Here is a 21552-nt window from a genome sequence, read left to right as displayed (position 1 = left end):
TCATGGAGTGAAGATGTATCCATGTTATTCACAACTGTTGTTCATGGAAAAAGCTAAGGTAAGGAACACTTTTGCAATTGCTCATATTTAGGGTCTTGTTCTAACCCTTTATAATATTTGATATGCAAATGTCATCTGCATCAGCAATCATCAACATGATGAAAACTTTGATCAAACCCACAATAAAACTGTTGCATGGCTTTTGCCATTCATATTCTGTATTTGATATTCTATATCATACTACATTATATCATCCATAAAAGACTGATGTATCAAATATGATAGTAACATGCATACTTTCTCATAGATGTAAAATAAAAATAAAAATAGATTTCTAAAGTTTCAATAAACTTCTATTTCTGGACTATTGTTTTATATACAGGGTTAATATCAAATATGAAGAGGTTGATCTGCTATCGTTTTGTTTCATAAAAGAACAAGTCTTTTTCATTCTGACACAAAGGTGAGTAAATTCCAACGTTTTTCATTTTGAGGAGCTATCCTTCAGTGTTATTGCTTTGTGGGAGAAAGTGGTGTTATTATAAGTGCACTATGTCAGCATTATGCCACAGCTCACTTACAGTGTTATTGAATTATGCTAATATAATAAAATTGCAGAACTTTTCTGGAAGTTTTCGCTGAGCTGAAAAGGACGCAGACCCATTTGAATCCCTCTAAATACTTCAACCGACAATTTTCATTGCCGTCCTCCAAGAGATGTTCTGAGAGAGAAATTATAGTTGTGAGATCAAAGTACATATCTCCGCCTGCTGATAACCCTCTTTACTCAGCTTTATCAATAATTCATTCAAACACTAGACTCACTTTGGATTATTACACTAGTGGAACAGGGATGTTGCTGTGTCCTCTGCACGCACCGTCATGCAACGCTCGGGAGAATTCACTGGCTATTGAGTTTAGCTCCAACCAGCTCCAAATCACACCTACTGGGAAGTTTCTAGAAATCCCTGAAGACCTTCATTAGCCGAATCAGGTGTGTTTGATTAGGGGTTGGAGCAAAAATGTGCAGAGCTCTTGTCCTCCGGGAACTGTGTTTGAGACCAATGGTTTAGACCATAACTGAGACTTGAATAAGTTTGGAACAACCAGTAGATATCTAATAAGCTAGTTTATTTGTGTTCAGAGCCATGTACTTTCCAGATTTAATATAGAAGGAAACAGGCCTTACTGTTGGTTTTGGTTTTCACAGAAGAAAGTCACATGGATTTAAACATGAGGATGAGCGAATGAAAGAATTTACATTTTTGGTTGAACTGTCCTTTTAAGACCCAAATAATGTGTAAACCTGAGAACAGGTATTAATTTGTCTTGTGTAATACACATCATCTTTTCAAGCAAGAGCTATATGTTATAGGAGAATTTCTAGATATATGTGGGCTGGTGTGTAAATAAATTAGTGGTAACTAACACACTGAAATTAGTTTCAGGTCTGGTCTTGTTCTTCAGTATAATTAACCTTGTCTACACACTTCCTGCAGCTTTTCCTGTGTCTGATCTTTATACTGTGTTCTGAAGTGCACAGCAGTGGTTAGGAATTAAATTGAATCCTTTACAAACTGAAGAAGGCACTGTTTTGATTTGCCTTGACTTGTCTGTAATTAATAAGGGAGCTGAGCGCATGAATAGTGTGTCGTGTTTGTCTTAAGCAATGGCAGACTGAATGATGAGACTCAAGTAATGCTGCAGGTACAAATACTCACCATAAGGTGGGAGCTTTGAGTCCTACGTGACACTACAGGATGGTGCTATTAAGATAATTGGCCCTATAATTTGATTACAAGATGAAATATTCACTGATTACTTGTGATATCCTCACCTAGACATGAAGCTACAGATTCAATTACATCATCAGATTAATAGGACAGAAAGAATAAAAGGGCATGATCTGACGTTACATTTATTATTTATCATATTTGGTAGCCTAATGGGAGCTTATTCTTAAATGTTTTTAATGCTTTACATTTTACATTTCGCAGATGATTTTATCCAAAATGGCTTTTGTCGTATTTAAGGTATACATGTTATCAATTTACCTGGGAATCGAACCCATGACCTTGGCGTTGCAAGCATTTGTCTTTTGTACTGCTTTTTTTTAAATAATGTATTTATTCTAATTGTTTTCTTTCATGAATGCAATCAGACTTAAGTTTGTCTACAGCATGGTTTTAAAAGTCAAAGCATGGTTTTTTTTCCCTGGTTTGTGAGCAGGAAATACAAAGGCATCCAAAATTGTGTTGCTTGGTGACATGCAAAGATTTATAGTTTGACTTATTTGCATTGGTGAAAAGGAATTAATAGCAATTTTTTTTTAAATCTTAAATTTAAGTTACTTGATTACTAAAAGCAATTCTTGCATATTACTGAAGAAACGTGTTTGCATTAAGCTATTAATTGCGTTTAACATTTTGGTACATTCAATGCTGACATTTAGTGATTGTTCCACAGGTAAGGGGCATTTAAGCCACAACATAAAGAAAAAACCATCATTTTGGGTCAAATCACTGTGTAACACAGTCTCTCCTGGCATTTTTATAAAACTGATGGAATAGAAATATGACAAAAGCCAATATAATTCAATAAATAGTTGAATTTTTTATTAGTAATAATTACAAGTTACATAGTCCATTAGCCTAACTGTTGTTTAAGGCTGCCAAGCAAGGTGGAAACTGTTACAGGTGTGCGTTTATTTGCTTATTTTACAGAGAATTAGAACGCCACTCATCCAATCAGAATTTAGAATCAGAACTGTCGCTTTCATAATTGGTTCATTTGTATCTTCATTTACTAATTCAGTTAAGCTCAGTTTATATAAACCTCCACCTGAGAGCCGTCCAGTCACAGGCCGCTGTTCGCTGTGAGCGCGCGCGCATTACATACACTCGCTTCATTTGACAAATACAAGAGCAACAGTAGCCTCCCTCCGTGACTGGAGATGTGAGAGAGCAGCCGCCGCGCATGACAGCATCGCAGCGTCCATCTGAGTCGATACACATATGTTCGACCGATTGATTTCTCTGTCAAGGGCTTATAATATGTGTAAAGCTGACGGTTCAGCCACCAGCCAGGAAGGAAGACGTGATAGACGCATCTACTCACTGACTGGGCATCGCGTTTCGAAGACGAACGTGAGCTTCGGCCGTTTGGACAACAACCGAATATATCCGAGACAGCCGCTGTCGTAGCTCTTTAAACCTGTGGGACTGTGGGCTGTTGCTGCCAATTCCGTTTATAGACACATTTTTATTGCGCTGTGCTGACAGACACGTTTCTCAGTGTTTCAGTTTATTGCGCTTGATGCTTTGCATGCAAACCCTTTCGTGAACTTATCAGATAAACAGTTTTACCTCGTTCTTGTATCGGATTTTGTTTACTTTTTTGCATTATGTAGCTCCAGGCGTTTTACGAAGGTAATCTAAATGTTGTCTTGAACTAATAATGGTAGATGAGGCTTATGGAGATATCATCACGGGCTGGATGGCGTTCCACATCCCCGCGCTGTCGTCCCCAAACCGGGTAAAGTGAACGGCAAGGCTTTAAAACCTTCTCACGTCAAACTGCACTGACACTTAAAGGCTAAACGATGTCTAAAACGCTGAAGAGGAAGAAACACTGGTCCACTAAAGTGCAGGAGTGCGCTGTGTCGTGGGGAAGCGTTGGGGAGTTCGGTGATGTTGTGGAGATCCTCGGAGGCGCAGAGCTCGGGGAGTTTCCTTTCCTCGGTCAGATGAACTTGGACGTGCTCGTGTGTCACGTCGGGAGACTACCGTACTACGGGGATGTGTTATTGGAAGTGAACGGGACACCTGTCAGCGGGCTGACGAACCGAGACACACACGCGGTGATCCGCCACTTTCGGGAGCCGATTCGAATTAAGACCGTAAAACCAGGTAAACTGAGAGAACTTTGTTTTTGTTGGCGCTTAAAGTGAATGCTACCAAACAGTACTGTTGCTAGGAAAGTTGTGGGTCTGGCTCACAGGGCACCTGTATCTTCAAGGCTTGCATTTAAAGGGACAGGTCATCCCTGAATAAATGGTTTTCACATGTAGCTCAGACGCATAATTATTTACAGTCATACGATTTTTATTGCTTTCGTGAAACAAAGTTTATCAGTTGGGTTGTTTAGCGCTTTATTTTTATGTATGCACTGTGTCCACGTCGCTCCTTTCCATACAACGAGAGTGGATGGGGACTGGGGCTAATATAGTGCTGCAGCAGTGACGTCCAAACCCGGGGGACCAATTCACCATGGGTTGCCTCCAGGTTATCCTGTGGGTTTATATAATGAGGTTTTCAACTCAAATTCTTTTCAGTGTGTATGTGTATTTTACACTGTAGTGCAAAAAGTCCAATAGTCAGTTCATATTTACCACAGACCTTGTTTCATGAATTGAAAAACCCCATTATAAAAGACTAATAGGAAAATCTTGAGGGCACCCATGGCAAATTAGACTTCTAATTACAATAAGGCTCCATTTGTTGAAATTAGTTACCATACAACGATGGAAAAATGCTTCTAAACCTAACTGCAATATTTACTAATATAATGTTAAAGATCAAAAGTTAATATGATTTAATTAGTGCGGTGCTAACTTGAACATTTAATGAATGAACCAGCATTAATTTTTAAACATTAAGTAATAAATTGGATTAATGAATAATAATTAACAAATGCATCACCCATAGTTAATGTTGGTTAAAACATTTCCATTAGTTGGTGCCTATTGCACACTCTTAAAAATAAGGGGTTTTCATAGTGATGCCATAGAAGAACAGTTCATTGAACAGTTCTTTAGATAATTTTTTTTCTCTAAGTGTGAAGAACATCTAAAAATCTAAAGACTCCTTTTCCACTATATATATTTATATATAAAATTGTACAGTGGAAAGTTTTAATGTATTTTATGGGTTTTTCATGGAACCAGATGCCAATAAGGATCTTTATGTTAAAAGATTTGAACGTTTCATGAAAAATTCTGTCTTTACTCATCCTCTGTTAATTCAAAGCTGTGTGACTTTGTTCTACTGTGCAAACTGAATAAAGGTAATTGCCTAGGTGTTTTTTTTTTTTTTTTTTTTTGGTCCAAACAATGAAAGTCAAAAGGCTTCAGTATCATTTACATTCCAGGGTTCTTTGAAATCTACTTCTTTTTTTTCACAGAAGAATGTAAGTCATACAGGTTTGGAATGGCATGATGGTGAGTTAATGATGACATAATTTGGGTGAACTAACATAGAGAAAAATAACATGAATATTGAATCTGAATATTGAAAAATTCTTCCATTTCATTTTTGGAGCTCAACAGCCCCAGCATGAACCGCCTGAACATTCACTGAAACATCTCATTTGTGCTGTACAGAAGAAAAAGATACTCCTGGTTTGGCTCCTCCAGTTTGAACTATCCCTTGGAGACTTACTGTGTAACTTCTACTAGAACACTGAGAGAGCATGGACAAGTACTTTGCCGAACAGCCTTCAGAAGATTCTTTGTACTCTCCCTCATAGTGGTTGCACCAAGTGCCCTGACTCTGACTTGTGCTGTGCTTAAAGTGCCTTTATGTCAGGGGCGCAGTGTTTGCCTTAGGGCTGGTGGGTAGTAAACACTCCACACACATCTTATAAAAGCATGAGCATCATTTCTAAGGACACTCGCTGTTGGAGTGCGTATTGATCATAGCAAGTGGATCACCTTTACTTAGGACAGGCCTGAGTACCTTACTGGTGAATAAGGGCATGATGAAAATGGGGAGGAGGACGTTGTTACCATGGACACCGAATATCTTAGCATTATTGATGGGTCGAATGAGTGTATTCTTAGCAGGAGGAGGGGAAAGGCACAATATGTCAGAGTTGTTATGGAGATAGGAGGATGTTATTAGCATGTAGATGTGAGAGTTGTTGCCATGGAGAGAAGGAGAGGGTACAGAAGGATAACATTAACTGGATGGTTGATTGTTGAATAAATGGGGAGTATCTGAGATTGTGTGAGCATGCAAATCAGCGGCAGCTGAGGCCCTGGCCTTTAGGACGCATATAAGTGTGTGGTTACAGTGAGTGTATTGTGAGGGTTTTATAGAGAGAGACTAATTTGGGGATATTTCTGACCAATTCATTTGCTCATAAGAGTTGTTAGACTGATTCAAATTGCTAACTCCCAATTTCAATAATTATTTGTGAGTTTCAGAACTGATTCCGATATCTAAGGAGTTAATTAGATCATAAGAGTCATTTGTTTGTGAATCAGAGTTGTGAGATTCAGACGGATGACTAATAAGTTTGAAACTGAATTGGGAGTATTTTGACCAATTTATTGACGCGTTAGTGTAATTTGTATGTTAATCAAACTATTCTGGTCAGTAAGCACATTGTTAAACAGATTCTCATCAGTAAGGTGTGAGTTTAACCCATTCATTAGCTCCTTAGTGTTAATTGTTTGATGTTATTAAGATGAGTTAATGAGGGTTGGTTTAAGCCAGTAACTCGTGCATTTGTGATGCACTGTGACTATTTTTGACCAATTCATCATTTCATTAGAGTTTGATTCAAACTGATAAATACAAGAATAATTTGGGAGTTTTGGAACTGATTCATATTTTTTGCCAGTACATTAGATCATAAAGAATATTTAGTTAATTTGTGAGTTTTCTTACAGATTCATTAGCTTGTAAGTGTTATTTGTTTCACACTGTTGAGACCTGAAAGTTAGGCCATAAACTCATGAGTTTGAGAAGGATTTGAAAGTATTTCTGACCAATTCATTGTAACTCACATCACATCATTTCAATAAATGAGTTATGTTAGACAAATTTAAGCTTATTCACAAGTTTTGAGTAGTCATTTGTTCAAAAAAGCAAACTATTAATAGTTAGTGAATAAGTTATGTTGATTCAAACCAATCACAAAAACTAATAGGGTGTTTCATTTATTTTGTCATCTCATAGGAGTAATATGTTTGTTAGTAAGATTGTTGGTGAACAATACATTACTATTATTACTTTTACATATATATATATATATATATATATATATATATATATATATATATATATATATATATATATATATATATATATATATATATATATATTTTTTTTTTTTAGATCAGTGGTTCTTACCACCCCCCCCCCTGCCCCCTCCTAAACTGCATTTTGAGATAATACTGGTGTTTAGCTTTGCTTTTGTCTAGCTTTTTTTTTTCAGCTGCTCAGAGGTTTGAAATTAGGGACATTTTTTTCACAAAAAAAAATACTGTTTTGTTATGTCTGTGGTGTTTTTTGAGCACTGTTGTATGTAGGCTGCTGCGTGTAGGTGCATGCGTGTCTCCCATGTCCAGGCCTCATATAGAATTCAAAGTGTGTGAATAATAGATGAAGTGAGTGAAATGCCTGTACACACTGAGGATCAGCTGATAACAGGAAATGATGCCACAGGCACAAAAACAGCAGAACTCTGTCCACCAGATGCTTCATCTGCACCTCATCTACCTTTTGCTTTCCTGTGGTCTAGTGAGGGTGTCTATTCTTGTGTCATTGAAGAATTGCTATGGATATTTGTGGTCGTAGTGGGATGTAGTATTTCCCTGTCCACTTCAGAACAAAGTTGCAGCACTCTTTTTGCAGCAGGTTGAGTAAATCAGTTGTGTGTGCAGTTAGTTTAATCAAAAAGTGATGTTAAAATGCATCTACTTTATGACTTTATTCCTCAAGCTTTCCCTAATGGTTAAATCAAAATAGGCTTCATTGACTGCATATATTGATTACCACATTTTTGAGAGAAAATTGCTTTTACAGTTAATCATGTAATGGAAGTCTAGACATTCTGGAGCGGTTAAATGATAAGTCTTTATAATTATTTAGCAATGCCACAATAAAAGCGTTATTTACACTGCACTGTTGTCAAAATTCTATTTTAGCTTTAGATGGATTCACTTCTGATTGTATGGTACTGACATAATTCCTGTAAGTGGATTTTTCTTTATGCAAACAATCTATTTCTGGTATTACTGCAAGTATCATAAAGCAATTTTGGTTTACCAGCTTCACATATTTACATTATTAGTTGAAAGGTTGGATGTGACCTTGCACCGAAACTGTAGATACTCTCCATAATATTTGATTAGAATTATCATTTAACCTTGGATGTGGCGATTAACCTTCGGTTTGGTCTACTTTACATCACTTCAGATGAAAATGATTTGCTTGAACAACTGAAAACTGTTAAGTTAACTGTTCGAATCATGCTGTAATGATTGTATTAATGAGTTAAGTGCACATGAATGCAACCATAAATTTGTAATTATCAGTGGGAAACTATTACGATTTATTAATCGTAAGTTGTGATGCATTTTGTATGTATTTTGTGTACTGTAAAATGGCAATAAAGGGTGCCAAAAATGCAACTTGTTCAGCAGATTTATGAGAAGACAGATGTTTGACTAAAATACATTTCCATTCATTCTTTGTGGCAGTGTGAGCATGATAAATGCACAGATAAAGCATCAATTGCTGATCTAATGCGCATCTTTTTTTGTGCTTCATTATGTTGCATTAGCTATAAAATCCTTTTTGTCTTGCGAACTGAAAGAGAGAGAGAGATGTGTAATTGTCCAGCAAGTCCAGACTGAAATCTCTTAAATAAACACATCATATCACATTTTCCGAAATAGGACCTTCCCAGGGGACTTGAACGCAGTGTGTCGTCGCCAGCGCTCAAACCTCTCGCCTCTACTGTAGCTTTTCTGCATGCCATCGTTGTATTTCAGAGCCAGCATCAATGTGGGAATCCACAGCAATTCTGATACATAGTGCTCCTGAATTGTGTTAGAGATTCATCTCTCTAGGAGTGAAGTATTGCAATTTCAGCAACAGTTTTAACTCTTTGAAATGGAAATCAGCCAGAGGGCTCCAATTCCACCGTTCATATAATGAGAAACTGCATTGCTTTGTCCAAACAGCGAATCTTTGATTAGAACATATGAAAGGTTAATTCAACCTTTCATCTGGGCCAAATTAAGTCATTCCTTGCATGGAATATCACCTCCTGAGGGCCTTAAAGACATGTTAAAATTATGGAGGCCTTGCAGCTCTGTGACTCAGAATTAGAGCAATAACAGCGCTTGACTGTTTTAAATGGATCGCACGCCAGGGCATAGTGTCATTTTGACTTTAATGAGCTTATTGGAGCTTTAAAGGTTTTAAATATTCCCCTGCACACTAATTTATTTTGATAAACGATCCGGTTGCATATCAACACTGTGAATCAGCACTTACTTTAAAGGTGTTAACCATCGCACGTTGTATTGCACCTGTCTGCAGCCTGCTATATTTCATGCTAATGAACAATGTATAGGCAGCATTCCAGCTTATTTACGTAATGAAGGACAAGGGTATGTTGCATCGGGGTATTGTGCCTATATAAACATCTCAGCATGGTGATAAACCGCTGGGGAATAGAGAGAGATGCTGTTTGTTCCCCTGTACAGAATGTCTCAGCAACCTCTAATTATCATTGCAGCCTCAGTCAGTATGTGAAGGACCTTGTGGTATTGTGTTCAGGCTACGGGAAAAAAATCAGCACATGTCACGAATACACTAATTAGCTTAATTTAACCACCGGCAGCCTTCTGCAATCAACAGTATTGGTGTAACTAGGAGCACTGAGAGTTCGTCAACATGGAGTATGTGCGCCCGAGGCACAGCAAAAACCTGGCAATTAGGACTCAGGAATTCAGTGTCTAAAGCCCATATATCCAGTCTTCTTTATCAGCACTTCTCTCATCCTTTTCAGCCGCTTCTCTTTCTGTTCACCCTCTCCATTCGTCACTTCCTGTTTCTGTCCTCTTGAAGAGTCCTATCCCGTTTTGCTGGCAGGTGCATGTTGACCAAATGAACTGTCAAGTACAGTAGCTTGTCAAAGGCCTAATTGAAAACCCAATGTTTTAATCGCTGATGAAGTCATCCTTGCACGGAACTTCACCTGAGCTTCAGTCAGATACCAGAGCACCATGGGAGTTGCTCGCCCGTCTATGAAATATTCCTGATAATACAGTACAAGCTGAAAATGATTTTAGTTCTAGATATATAAGTAGTTATTGGTGCCTGCCTACTGATTGCCGCAGAAAACCAATAGTTTGTGTGCAGAATGTTTTGATGATTATACCCCCCATCCCCCCAAAAATGAAAATAATAATAACACGTATAACTTGAATAAAATATATTATAATAATATTGATAAAACTAATATGTAATTTTTTTTTTTTTTTTTTACTTAAAACAGCTGCAATGGAGCAAAAGATGGCAAAAATTAAGATGAGATTTATTGACGATAATACAATTCAACAACAATAATAATAGCATTAATGATTAATAATAAATGCTATTATTTTATCTTTTATACTTTGTTGCAGCCATTTTCAGTTACTTTTCTAAAGCTTATTTTATTTTTTAATTATTTAATTAATTTTACAATTTTATCATAAATGATATCATCTTAACATTAGTATGATTTAATTTATATTAATATTAGTTATACTGATGATTATTACAATTATTATTGTTGATGATGATATTGCAAACTTTTACATATTACTGTAAATCCTACTCTATAAATGTGTATCGTGCATTTCAGCAATTGGGCTTTTTTTGTTTTAAGTTTGGGTGTGTACTGCAATATTACCGTAGTATTTGTGTGCTGAGACACTCAAGTATGCAGACTGTGTGCAAGATGCCATTGTTGCTTTCTGCGATGGATAGGAGCTGCAGCAAATGCTCAACTAATGTTAGATTTATAGTGGAGGTAAATCAGTTTTTTTTTTCTTTTTTTTTTATCAATGCATATTATGTCAAGTATCTCAGAAATGTATACAAAATTTCCAAATCATTCTCTGTTCTGTATAACGCCCTTTTAGGTTATTAGACTCTGGTGCATGTGATCAGATGTGTAAGACTGCATAATAAACTCTTGGTTATAAAACCGCATCACCAGCTGTGTTTATGGCGCAAAGGATTATACTGTATCACCTCCAAATGGCACATGTGGTGGCCTTTTGTCCTGTGGTTAATCAGCAGCATTAGCGTGGATAAAACTGATGGATTGTGCCTGAATACAGGAGATGAGTCAGGGAAAATGTATGTGTGTTCACGTACAGTTTACGGTGTCACTGGATTTTATATATGCCGATGTTGAGGCTGCAGATTTGTGGGAGTGGCTTATGTTTCATGGAAAAGAGTGGATTATGGTGGGTGTGGTTTTAGATATGTCGGGGTATTATTTATGGAGATGTGTGTTACGAGTGTGTGCTGATATGCTGTAGAACAAGATCAGTGAATGAGGGAGGAGATGTTGAGTGTGTTAAAGATTGTTTTCCATAAACCATAGGCTCTTTTAAACATTTTTGTGTTTGGAGCCTTGAAGTAAATAATATACATACCTCCATACACCAGAAGCTGGTGTATGGAGGTGTAATGATAGACTTTGGCAAATGTTATTGCACCAACAGCAAGTTTTCAAATATTACTTTCCAGTAGAGAGCAAATTAAGAAAGGGATACGGTAGCTGGAAGGATGCAATGTCAAATTTTTTTTGTCTATGCGATTAGCATTTGTATGTTAATGAGGTGTAGGTTTCTTTTAGTCTAAAATAATAATAATAATAATAAAAAAATGCAGCATTATTTTACCTTCTGCATTTTAATGTTGATATCTGTCGTTTCAATGTCACATTATTTCTTGTAACGAACACTGGAAGAACATCCAGAAGAAGTGACATTTTTTCTCCATACATTGAACATAGTCACCAATCATTGTATCATTCAGTTGATTAAGCATCTTTTTTTGTGCTCAGCAATTATATATATTTTTTCATAAACCATTATTAATTATTTTCATTGGCTTTTATTTTTATATTTTCTGTTTTTATTATTTGTTCAAAATGGTGTAATTTTGTGCTTTAGTTTGTAAATTTTCTTAGATTTAATATTTACATTAATTTATTTGTATTTCAATTTTTCTTGTTTAGTACTTAAAGATTTTATTTACTTAAACTAAGCTGCCATGTTTTATATTTCTATTATTATTATTATTATTATTATTTTATTTTTTTACATTTTAAAATTTTCATCTCATATTTGGTTTTAGTTTTAGCTTTATTTCAATTAGCAAAAACTATTTTCATAGTTTTTAATTTTAGTTCACAATAACTGCACTTGCACTAAATGCAAAAAGTACACTTCTAACATTATCTCTCAGCTCGCATCTGAAACAAACCACATAATCATGAGAAAGAAAGTCTTGCAGAAAAGCCTGCTTGGAAAATGCATCTAAGAAATGCGACACGCAGCCTTGAGAATGCAAATGGAGTGACTGAGAGGTAAAAGGAAGCACTAATGAGGGAAGTGAGGCATGATTGACTAATCGATAGGGGAAGAGTGGACTGTTTAGTTTATTTCTTTTGCTCTAATCCCTAAAGGAAAGGATAGGCATACTATCTGCTCTAGACATGCATTTCATATAGAAAACATTTATAAGGTATTTATGTTGTTCACCCATAAGCATTTAATGAACAAATTAGAGCTGCCTGTTAATGAGTTAATTTTAGAGAAATATATAACTCATTAGTATAATGCAAACAGTCACTACAAACACATTAAAAACATATTTCTTTTTTTTTTTCAAGGATGTAGCGTCTGGACCAATCACACACACCATTTTTCATTTGATTTAACAAATTCTCTCTGAAACAGACACATACTGCTATAAAAAAGGACTCTTCTCTAATTAATTCATAGTAAAACCTTTCTTTGAATGAACACACATATACTTCAGAGCATTGTGTATGTACTGTTCTTGTATATTGTCTTTTGTGAATTGTATATGTTTTATGAATGCTTATGATAGATCACTAGTTAATATAACATAATCTATATGATGTTTGGTATCTATGAGTTTGTATTTTCATGATCTAAATGAGTGTGTATATTGTATGTTGATACATATGCAACACATTAGTTTTTAAAGATTTAGACTCTTAAAGATTTTTCTCTTGAATCCCCCCAATCTAATTTCATATGCAAGACACCAGACTAGAAACAAAGAGTTTTAAAACTTCCCTCCAAAAGGTACCATTAAAAGCAACCCTAAGCTTGCACCAGGCAATCGCCTTGACTTTCCATTCATCAAGCTCCTCTGATTGGAACTGGTCTTTCTCATCAACTCACTTCAGCAGAGACCAACTGGAGCCCTTTTTCAAACAGGCGAGACGTGCAAGTATCAAAATTAGTAGTCTTATTAATTGATGCATTAAGTATCATACGGACCTTTTACAAAAGTGTGTTTGAACTAAGAAACTGATGTTTCCTTCAGGCTGTAGATCTGCTGAATATCATATTGTATGATAACTTCAAGTTTTTATTTCTCTTCTCTTTACTGTTTAAGCTTTAACCCTTTTTCCTATGCCCACTGTATGCATGTGTGTGTGTGTGTGTATGTCAGACTAGTTTAAGTGGTTTATGTAGTTAATAAATATTTCCCTTTATCACACCTGAGGTTGTTCATTGTACATAACTGAAGTCCCTAATCTTGCAGATTTTTGCTACATGCTGTGAGTAGTATTGTACAGTAAAAAAGTTATTTTCCTCAACCAGGAAATTAACGTTCTTAGAATTGACAGACTGAGAAGTCAAGTAAATACTTACAGCGGATCTAAATATGTATACCGTAATGAATCATAACTAATATGACTGATTATTCATATTTCCCATTTGAGCTGATTGGCTACAAAGAGGAACTTAAAGTACATTTTGAATTGATAAAGAAAATACACATCCATATAAAATTTGAAATGATCATATACACAAATGATTTAATTCTTGTAATCTATTGATAGCCCTTGGACAAATATAAAAGACAGAAATCCTCTCCAAAAATACCAGAATCCGATTATGATCAAACCCTAGAATCAGAGGTTGTTTGTTGTGGTTAACACAGAAGCAGGCATGATGCCAGGTCGGTCTCGCTGGCGTAAAGTTTCCTTCCCATAGAGCCCTGCTGCATGCACCCTACAAGAGCTGAACAACAGTTGGCTGTCTGAACAGTTGGTCATGCTGGCAAGGGCAAGTCTGCGATGACGTGCGTATATAAATAATCATGACATAATGGAGATGAAGATGATACAGTCTCGGTGTGCTCACAGTGTATTGTAGTGTAGAATGTAAATAGCATCGAGTCGGCGTCAAACCACACATGCTGAAACCACAGCAACAGAATGAGCGTGCTTATGAGTGAGACTTGATGTTTTAAAAATTAATAATTATTTCTCTCTGTAGCTTGCATTGCTCAGGAAAAAAGGGGTGGCCTGGCTTGAAACTCAACTAACAAATTGAGCCAAGCGTCACAGTCACTTTTTTTTTTGTTTGCTCTTGTTTGTCATGTTATTACCCTTTATAATTATTACGTTAGATGTTGAAAGTTATTACAAATAATGTATTTTGTAATGGGACTGTGGGATATGATGTTTATCATATGGACGAAATAAAGTCTATTGTCTCATATTAATAATGTTTTGCTTTATCGTTATTTCGTGGTAGTCTGATGACTGCGATATTTACACACTTCCACGGGGCGAGAAGGGCAGGGTGAGCATGTTTTCACCAAGTAAATGTTCCTGGATCAATATTCTTGTTGTTCCTGGAACAACATTTCAATCAACCAATCGGAATTGAGATGCAGCTTTTCAGAAAATATGATTGAACAAGATGGCGCCTGTGTATGTGGCGTGCCGTCTTTCGCTTTGCGAGTTTGACTTTGTTTTATTTGTGATTGTCTGTCTGTGTGATAAACTCCTCTGCCCTGTTAACATACGACCGAGAAATGCTTTTTATTATTAAATGAATGGAGGGAGCACGCTGTTGCATGCAGAAAGGATTCAGCACTTACCTTCCACCTGGGTGCTCTCTCCCGTTTCGTTTGTGCCGACGGCTATGCACGCTTTATTGCTGATGTTGCAGAAGACACGGGCGGCAAAGTGGCCTTGCTGAAGGCAAGTCTTACCTCCTCTAAGGCGGTCTACTCTCATTCTACTAATCCATTATTCAATCAGGAAGAGAAATGGTCTTTCACCGGGCGCCCTTATGAATTATCTTACCAGTGGATTTAACAACAAGTCCATGTTATCGACTCCCCCGGCTTTGTAAACGGATGGTGAACCTGCAGAATCTCCAACAAGTCCGAAGATTCAGAGGAGGTACCTGCTGAAATATTTCTGGCGGTGATGAATGTGCGTTCATTGTCAAATAAAACGTTCATTTTAAATAACTTTTTCATTGAACATCATTTAGACTTTTTGTTTTTGACTGAGAGGTGGCTGACCTCCGATGATTTAAGCCCGTTCACAGAATTGGTCCCTTGGGATTGTGGTTATTTGAATTCTCCACGCACTACAAGCCGTCGTGGAGGCCTTGCATCTGTTTTTAAGAATAGTTTCACGTGTCATCCATCTTCTGTTAGCACTTTTTCAAGCTTTGAGCTACAGTTGTTTTTATTTAAAGTGACAAATCCAGTTCCACTGCTAACCTCCACTGCAGGTTAAAAAAGGTAGATCCAGATCTGAGCCCTGGCTAAATGACATCTCGAGGGTTGAAGAGAACTTATCAAAAATTTCAATCTCATTTCACTTCTATGCAGATGACATGCAAGTGTATCTTTCTTTGTTAAAGAATAGTGAGAAGCAAATAGAATCTTTGCTGAAATTAAGCTATGGCTGTCCTTAAATATTTTTAAATCTGAATGAAGACAAAACTGAAGTTGTGTGGTTTGGAGCTCAAATAATTTATCTGATTCTGCCAGTTTAGCCCCTTTTTGTAAGTCAGTAGTGCGAAATGTATACTTTATTTTTTTTATTTTTTATGGTGATCTCAAGTTTAAGAAACCTATTTATTCTGTGGTTAGATCTTGTTTTTATCACTTCAGATTTATAGCCAAGGTGAAACCATTTTTGTTCATGCATTACTTGGAAAAAGTAATTCATTCCTTTGTATTCACAAGGTTAGATTACTGCAACTCATGTTGGCATAAATAAATCACTGCTTAACCATTTACAACTGGTTCAAAATGATGCAACGAGGCTTTTGACAGGTTCTTGTAAGAGAGATAATATTACTCCTGTTCTGAGTTCTTTACAGTAGTGATCGATCCCCTATAGAATAATTTTAATATTTGGGTTTTTGTATATAAATTATTGCATAGTAGGGCTCCACTGTACTTGAACTGATTGAGAAATATGAGCCAAAGCGGTCTCTAAGGTCAGCTGTCCAGCTGTCCTTGATGATTCCTAGAACCAAGCAATTTGGCAAAATGGAGATCGAGCTTTTGTAACGATAGCTCCGAAACTCTGGAATGAATTAACGCTACCGTTTTCTCTCAGATCAGCTCCCACATTAAGTGTTTTTAAAAACAAGTTCAAAGAACATTTCCTTGGATTAGCATTTAATGGTGTATAGACATTTCTATATTGAAATTGTGGAGATAGTTTCACTGTCATTTTATTGTGCTCAATAAATAAATAAGAAAAGAAAAAATATAAGTTTTATGCTTACAACCAGAGTTAGATGCTTCTACACCCTTGTTAATCAGCTATCATTTCCCTCTGATTTTAGGAATAAATTATGGGTTGGGTTAGGTTTAGGTTTTAGATTTTAAGTCTATATTTTTGTACAATAATGTTGATCCAAGATCATCAAAAGATGTTGATCCAGGAACATGTCTTACTTGGCAAAATCACGGCGACCGAAGGGGAAACAGAACCAGGTGGAGAATGACCAGCCAGGACAAAATGAAAAACTCATTCCTAAACGAGGGACTACATCTGTAGGATGGACACACGTTTTTAGGAACTGCAGTTTTAAAACAACTGATTACATAAACATCCTCTTTGTAAGTATCCTCATAAACACAGTGATTTAGGTCTTAAGAGAGATTAAACAACTGAAAAAGAAAACGCATATGTAACCGTATATTGGATCGGGAATTCGGTCTTAAAGGGGAAGCTGTCCAATATTCATCCTGTCTGCCATTAATATTAATTAAACAACAGTGAGAGAAAATATGTCACTGCTCTTGACTAAATCACTTTTGTAACTATAATAAGAAGAAATTAACATTTATTAAGTATAGATTCTATATAATATATATAATGTATAGAATCTATACTTACAACACTTTAATTCTATCTTTATCTGATGGATAGAGCAATCAGAATGTTCACTGATTTTAATATAATAAAAACCCTTTTAAAAGATAAAAAATAAACAATATTGTGATATTAATGTTACCGTGATATAAAATTTTTGTTCATATCGCCCACTCCTATTTTGTAATGTTTTAGAAGTGTTAAGATGTTTTGAGACTATTTCAATAAAATCTACCAGGTTGCTATAAATAGGTATTTGTTGCTAAAATGTAACTTTAAATGGGCAGTTTAGTTTGTTGCTAAAATAATAGTTCACCTTAAAAGGAAAATTTGCTGAAAATTTACTCATGCTCAGGTCATCCGTTTGCTTCTAGCAAAAATATAGGCTAGTCCATAATCCATAGTAATGCTTCATCTGACGGCACCCATTCACTGCAGAGGATCCATTGGTGAGCAAGTGATGTAATGCTACATTTCTCCAAATCTGTTCAGATGAGGGAACAAACTTACACATCTTCAATGACTTGAGGGTAAGTAAATTTTTCAGCAAATATTCATTTCTGGATAAACTCTTCCTTTAATGGTTGGGGGGTTTTCTAATCAGTGTTTTATCTTGGGTGTATGTTTGTTTTCTAGGCCATTTTTAAAAATGTTTTACTATGATGCAACCAAAATGCAATGTTAGGAAAATGTTTTTTGCTTGTTGGGGATCCACATTGTTTGTTTTCAGGGAAATCAGCCTTCAAATGACTTAGCCCTCAGTTGTATCTCTGCACGCTACACAGGGATAAGAAAAAGTATTTTAAAGGGGTCATATGGTGTGATTTAAATTTTTCTTTATCGTTTTTCTTTGTTACAAGCTCTTGGTGCATAAAGAAGATCTATAAAGTTGCAAAGACTGAAGTCTCAAATCCAAAGAGATATTCTTTATAAAAGTTAAGACTTGTCCACACCCTCCTAAAACGGCTCGTTCTAACACGCCCCCTCGTCTACGTCACTATGTGGGAAGATTCACATAACGCCACCCAGATGTTCATGCTAAGAACAAAGTCGACGTTTTATTTATGTTGTAGTATTGTTGTTGCTGCTGCCACTATGTCGTATAGACTGTGAAAGCGAAACTACTTTGTTTGGCTTTTCAGAAGAGGACACGACTAGAAATCATGTTTATATCACATTTATAATGGGGTTTATGTTTAGGTCTTGTCCCTCGGGCCGGACACACATCACAATATGTTGAGGGGTGTAACATTTCAGTCACACGCTTGAGGTATTCGGCCAATCACAACACACTGGATAGCTGGCCAATCAGAGCACACTTCGTTTTTCATACTGTTAAGCCTTCATACCGATAAGCTTTGTAAAAATCAACACGTTTCAGAAGGTACAATAATATACAGTATGTGGAAAATAATGTGTTTTTTAACCTTAAACTGCATAAACAGATTTCATTACACCAAATAATGTTCTTTTTAGCTACATATGACCTCTTTAATATAAAAGTTATGCCAATGACCTTAAATGTATCACTGTAGGACAAGGAGACGAATTGTCACGTGTGGGCAGATTCATGACCCCCTGACATATGCTTCGTCTCTGTTTCGCTGTCAAATACTCTTTTTCACTCTTTGTCTAGCACACACATGCACGTACAGAGTATATGGGGATTACGGAGAATTACATAACCCACCCGTGCAGACGTCCTCAAGGGTACATTGCTTTCTGCTTGCATGCAGTAATCCAGAACGGCTGTGTGCCTAAACATGACAGAGACTGATAACAGGGCTGACGTGAAAGGGCAACACAGGTCATAAATATTAAGAGCTGGACATACATGGGTCAAAAATGGCATGCCAGTGTAGGATTGATAGATTAAATGGTGGGATAAAAGCTACATGGACTATTTGGACCACCAAGGATTCCATGTTATGTCATGTTTTATTTATCAACAAAGTTAAAAAAGTAATTGTATTAAAAATTGATATTTAGCCATGGTCTTGACATCCTAACATTTATGCTATGAACAGAGGGTATTATATATCTGTGTACTTTTCTTTAACCACAGCTTAGTACCATGGCATTGATTTATTTATTTACACTTTTCATTTATTAATACTATTTATCTAGAACTGTTTTTTTGTACTTACCCTGAGATATTACGTTTTAGCATGTAACTGGTCACACTGTGCAACAACAACAACAACAACGAGACTTCAAATCATGTTTGTTGAGGTTTTATAGTGTGCCTTTTAGATTTCTGAGCAACTGAACATATGGTATTTAGCAGGTGGGCGACTTAAAATGTGCAAAACGATCATACACTTACCAAAGTGTCCTTGAGGCATATTGACTTGGAAGTGGGCTTTATGCATTTTTAGTTTTAGATTGCTAAATGGATATATAATGTATTCACTATTAGAAAGTAAGAGAAATACTGTTCATGTTGATTAGTATATGGCTGAGCCAGAGACATTGTTTTCCTTTTCCTCCTAAAAAAGAAAAGAAGGGTTGTTGTTGGATGTTGCATCATGTGCTGTCGAGTATCTGGACTTGTTCTTTGAGGCAAACAGGGTTTGTGTAGGAGTGTGTATGTGTGTGTTTTCAGAGCCCCTGTTTCCTCTTAGACGTGACTGACTGAGGTAGAGGTCCACACCATCGATGCACGTTCACTCAAACAGTCCTTAATGCCATCCCAGACAATTACAGAGCTCAGCAGAAATTGCCCTTATGTTGTGATAAATGATGCATCACATTGTTGTTTTATATGGATCTTAATATTTAATTTGGTTTGTGGAAGACAGGGTTACTTCATCCATAAACCATTAATGGATGTTCCTGAGATGCGCCAGCACTTTTTTGGCTACTAATGTTTCGTACCTGCTAATACTATGCAGATTCCTGTTCTGATATTACTGTTTCTATTTGGTTATGCAAGTTCCATTGTGTCTCAGGCTTTTTTGGGCATCCCACCATCAGCGATCCGTTTGAGAAGGCGTGTCAAGCTGAAATAGCTCACATTTTTCTAATGTTTCTTTCCATTGTGCTGTTTTTGAATGCAAGAACACATCTTATGTAAACTCCCCCAAAGTTATGAACTAGATTGCTGTCAGATGAACGCAACATCAGTCCGAAATTTTTCACGAGTGGAATTTTTTTGTAAGGGCAACCCAGTGAAGAGTTGAGTTTAGGAAATCAGTCATGACTTGGATTGCGGAAGTTTCACACTCTGTTAACAAAGAGTTTCTGTTTGTTTCAAACACTTCTCAAGAATGTCTGCAGTCTGTCTTTTTCTCTTAAAACCGGTCTGACCTGAATGACGCATGAGCACTGACTTAGTATTTGTCACTAGATAACATACTTCATTGTATTAATAATCTTTTCCACCGACACCTCATGTGCAGTCTGAATAAAACTAGATATTCACCAAAGTTGCCTTCCTTCCTTCTATAAACTGCAGAGAAGTTTATAATCGTAGTTTGCACAAATATAGAACATTTTTCATTATTTACTCACACTCATGTCATTCCAAACCCATTTTTTTCTTCTTCTATGGAACTCTTAAGTGTTGTTTTGAAGAATCTCTTGATATTTTGTGTATAGTGAAAATATTTCCATCCAGTGAATGTCAAGCTTGTAGTCCATATGACTCATGCCCGATATTTCAAGTCTTGTGATGCTATTTGATAACACATCAAGACATTCGAGTCATCCAGATTTGGAACAACACGATGGGGAGTAAATGGAGAGAATTTTCATTAAGGGTGAATTATCTCTTTAATCATCCCATCTGCTATTATGGTGATGATGCAGACGGGACAGAGTCTTTAACAAGATCTCGACCCTAAATGTTGCCCATCAGCAATGGAGCCATTTGTAGCAAAACATTTTGAGTGTAAGGCAATTAACACTTGTTAATGATGGTTTAAGATCCCCATAAAAGCAGTTGCATCATTAAACATAACCTTTAAATGAAAACACAAGCAGGACGAAGCATGGAAGGTTAATCTGTTTTCGTCAGCACCTTTTAAAGATGGACAGCGCATTGACTTGATTTTCTGAGCATGGAAATACCATCCTTTGTCAGCATGTCTATACACATACAGTACATTGGCCTTGGAGAAGTATTTGGACACCTACGCCACACTTAAAAAAATGTACAAATGTCACTGCATTACATAAACAAAATGCACAATCCTAAAATGATCGATATTAGATATATAGATATATAGATATACAGATATAAAATGCAAGCAGATGCTACTTGGTTTGATATTTTGTCACTATATTATCACATTCATACATTTTGAAGTATGGCTTAAGAATCCAAAAGCTATATTTGAACTACCGTAT

At 36.3% G+C, this 21552-nt stretch overlaps 1 protein-coding gene across 2 annotated transcripts in view; it reads left to right on the top strand.

Annotated features, from left to right (window-relative positions):
• The first annotated feature begins 2848 nt into the window (after positions 1–2848).
• Positions 2849–21552, top strand: part of LOC113097233 (membrane-associated guanylate kinase, WW and PDZ domain-containing protein 3-like) — a 116386-nt gene continuing 97682 nt past the window's right edge. For both annotated transcript variants that reach the window (XM_026262451.1, XM_026262443.1), the window contains exon 1: positions 2849–3908. In XM_026262451.1, the coding sequence (XP_026118236.1) occupies positions 3602–3908 (307 nt within the window). In that variant the 5' untranslated portion in view covers positions 2849–3601. The remainder of the gene's footprint in view (positions 3909–21552) is intronic.

Source organism: Carassius auratus, chromosome 6, assembly GCF_003368295.1.
Source record: "Carassius auratus strain Wakin chromosome 6, ASM336829v1, whole genome shotgun sequence".
In the NCBI taxonomy this organism is placed as follows: domain Eukaryota; kingdom Metazoa; phylum Chordata; class Actinopteri; order Cypriniformes; family Cyprinidae; genus Carassius; species Carassius auratus.
Note: the sequence above shows the minus strand (reverse complement) of the source record. Positions and strands in the feature narration are given on the sequence as shown.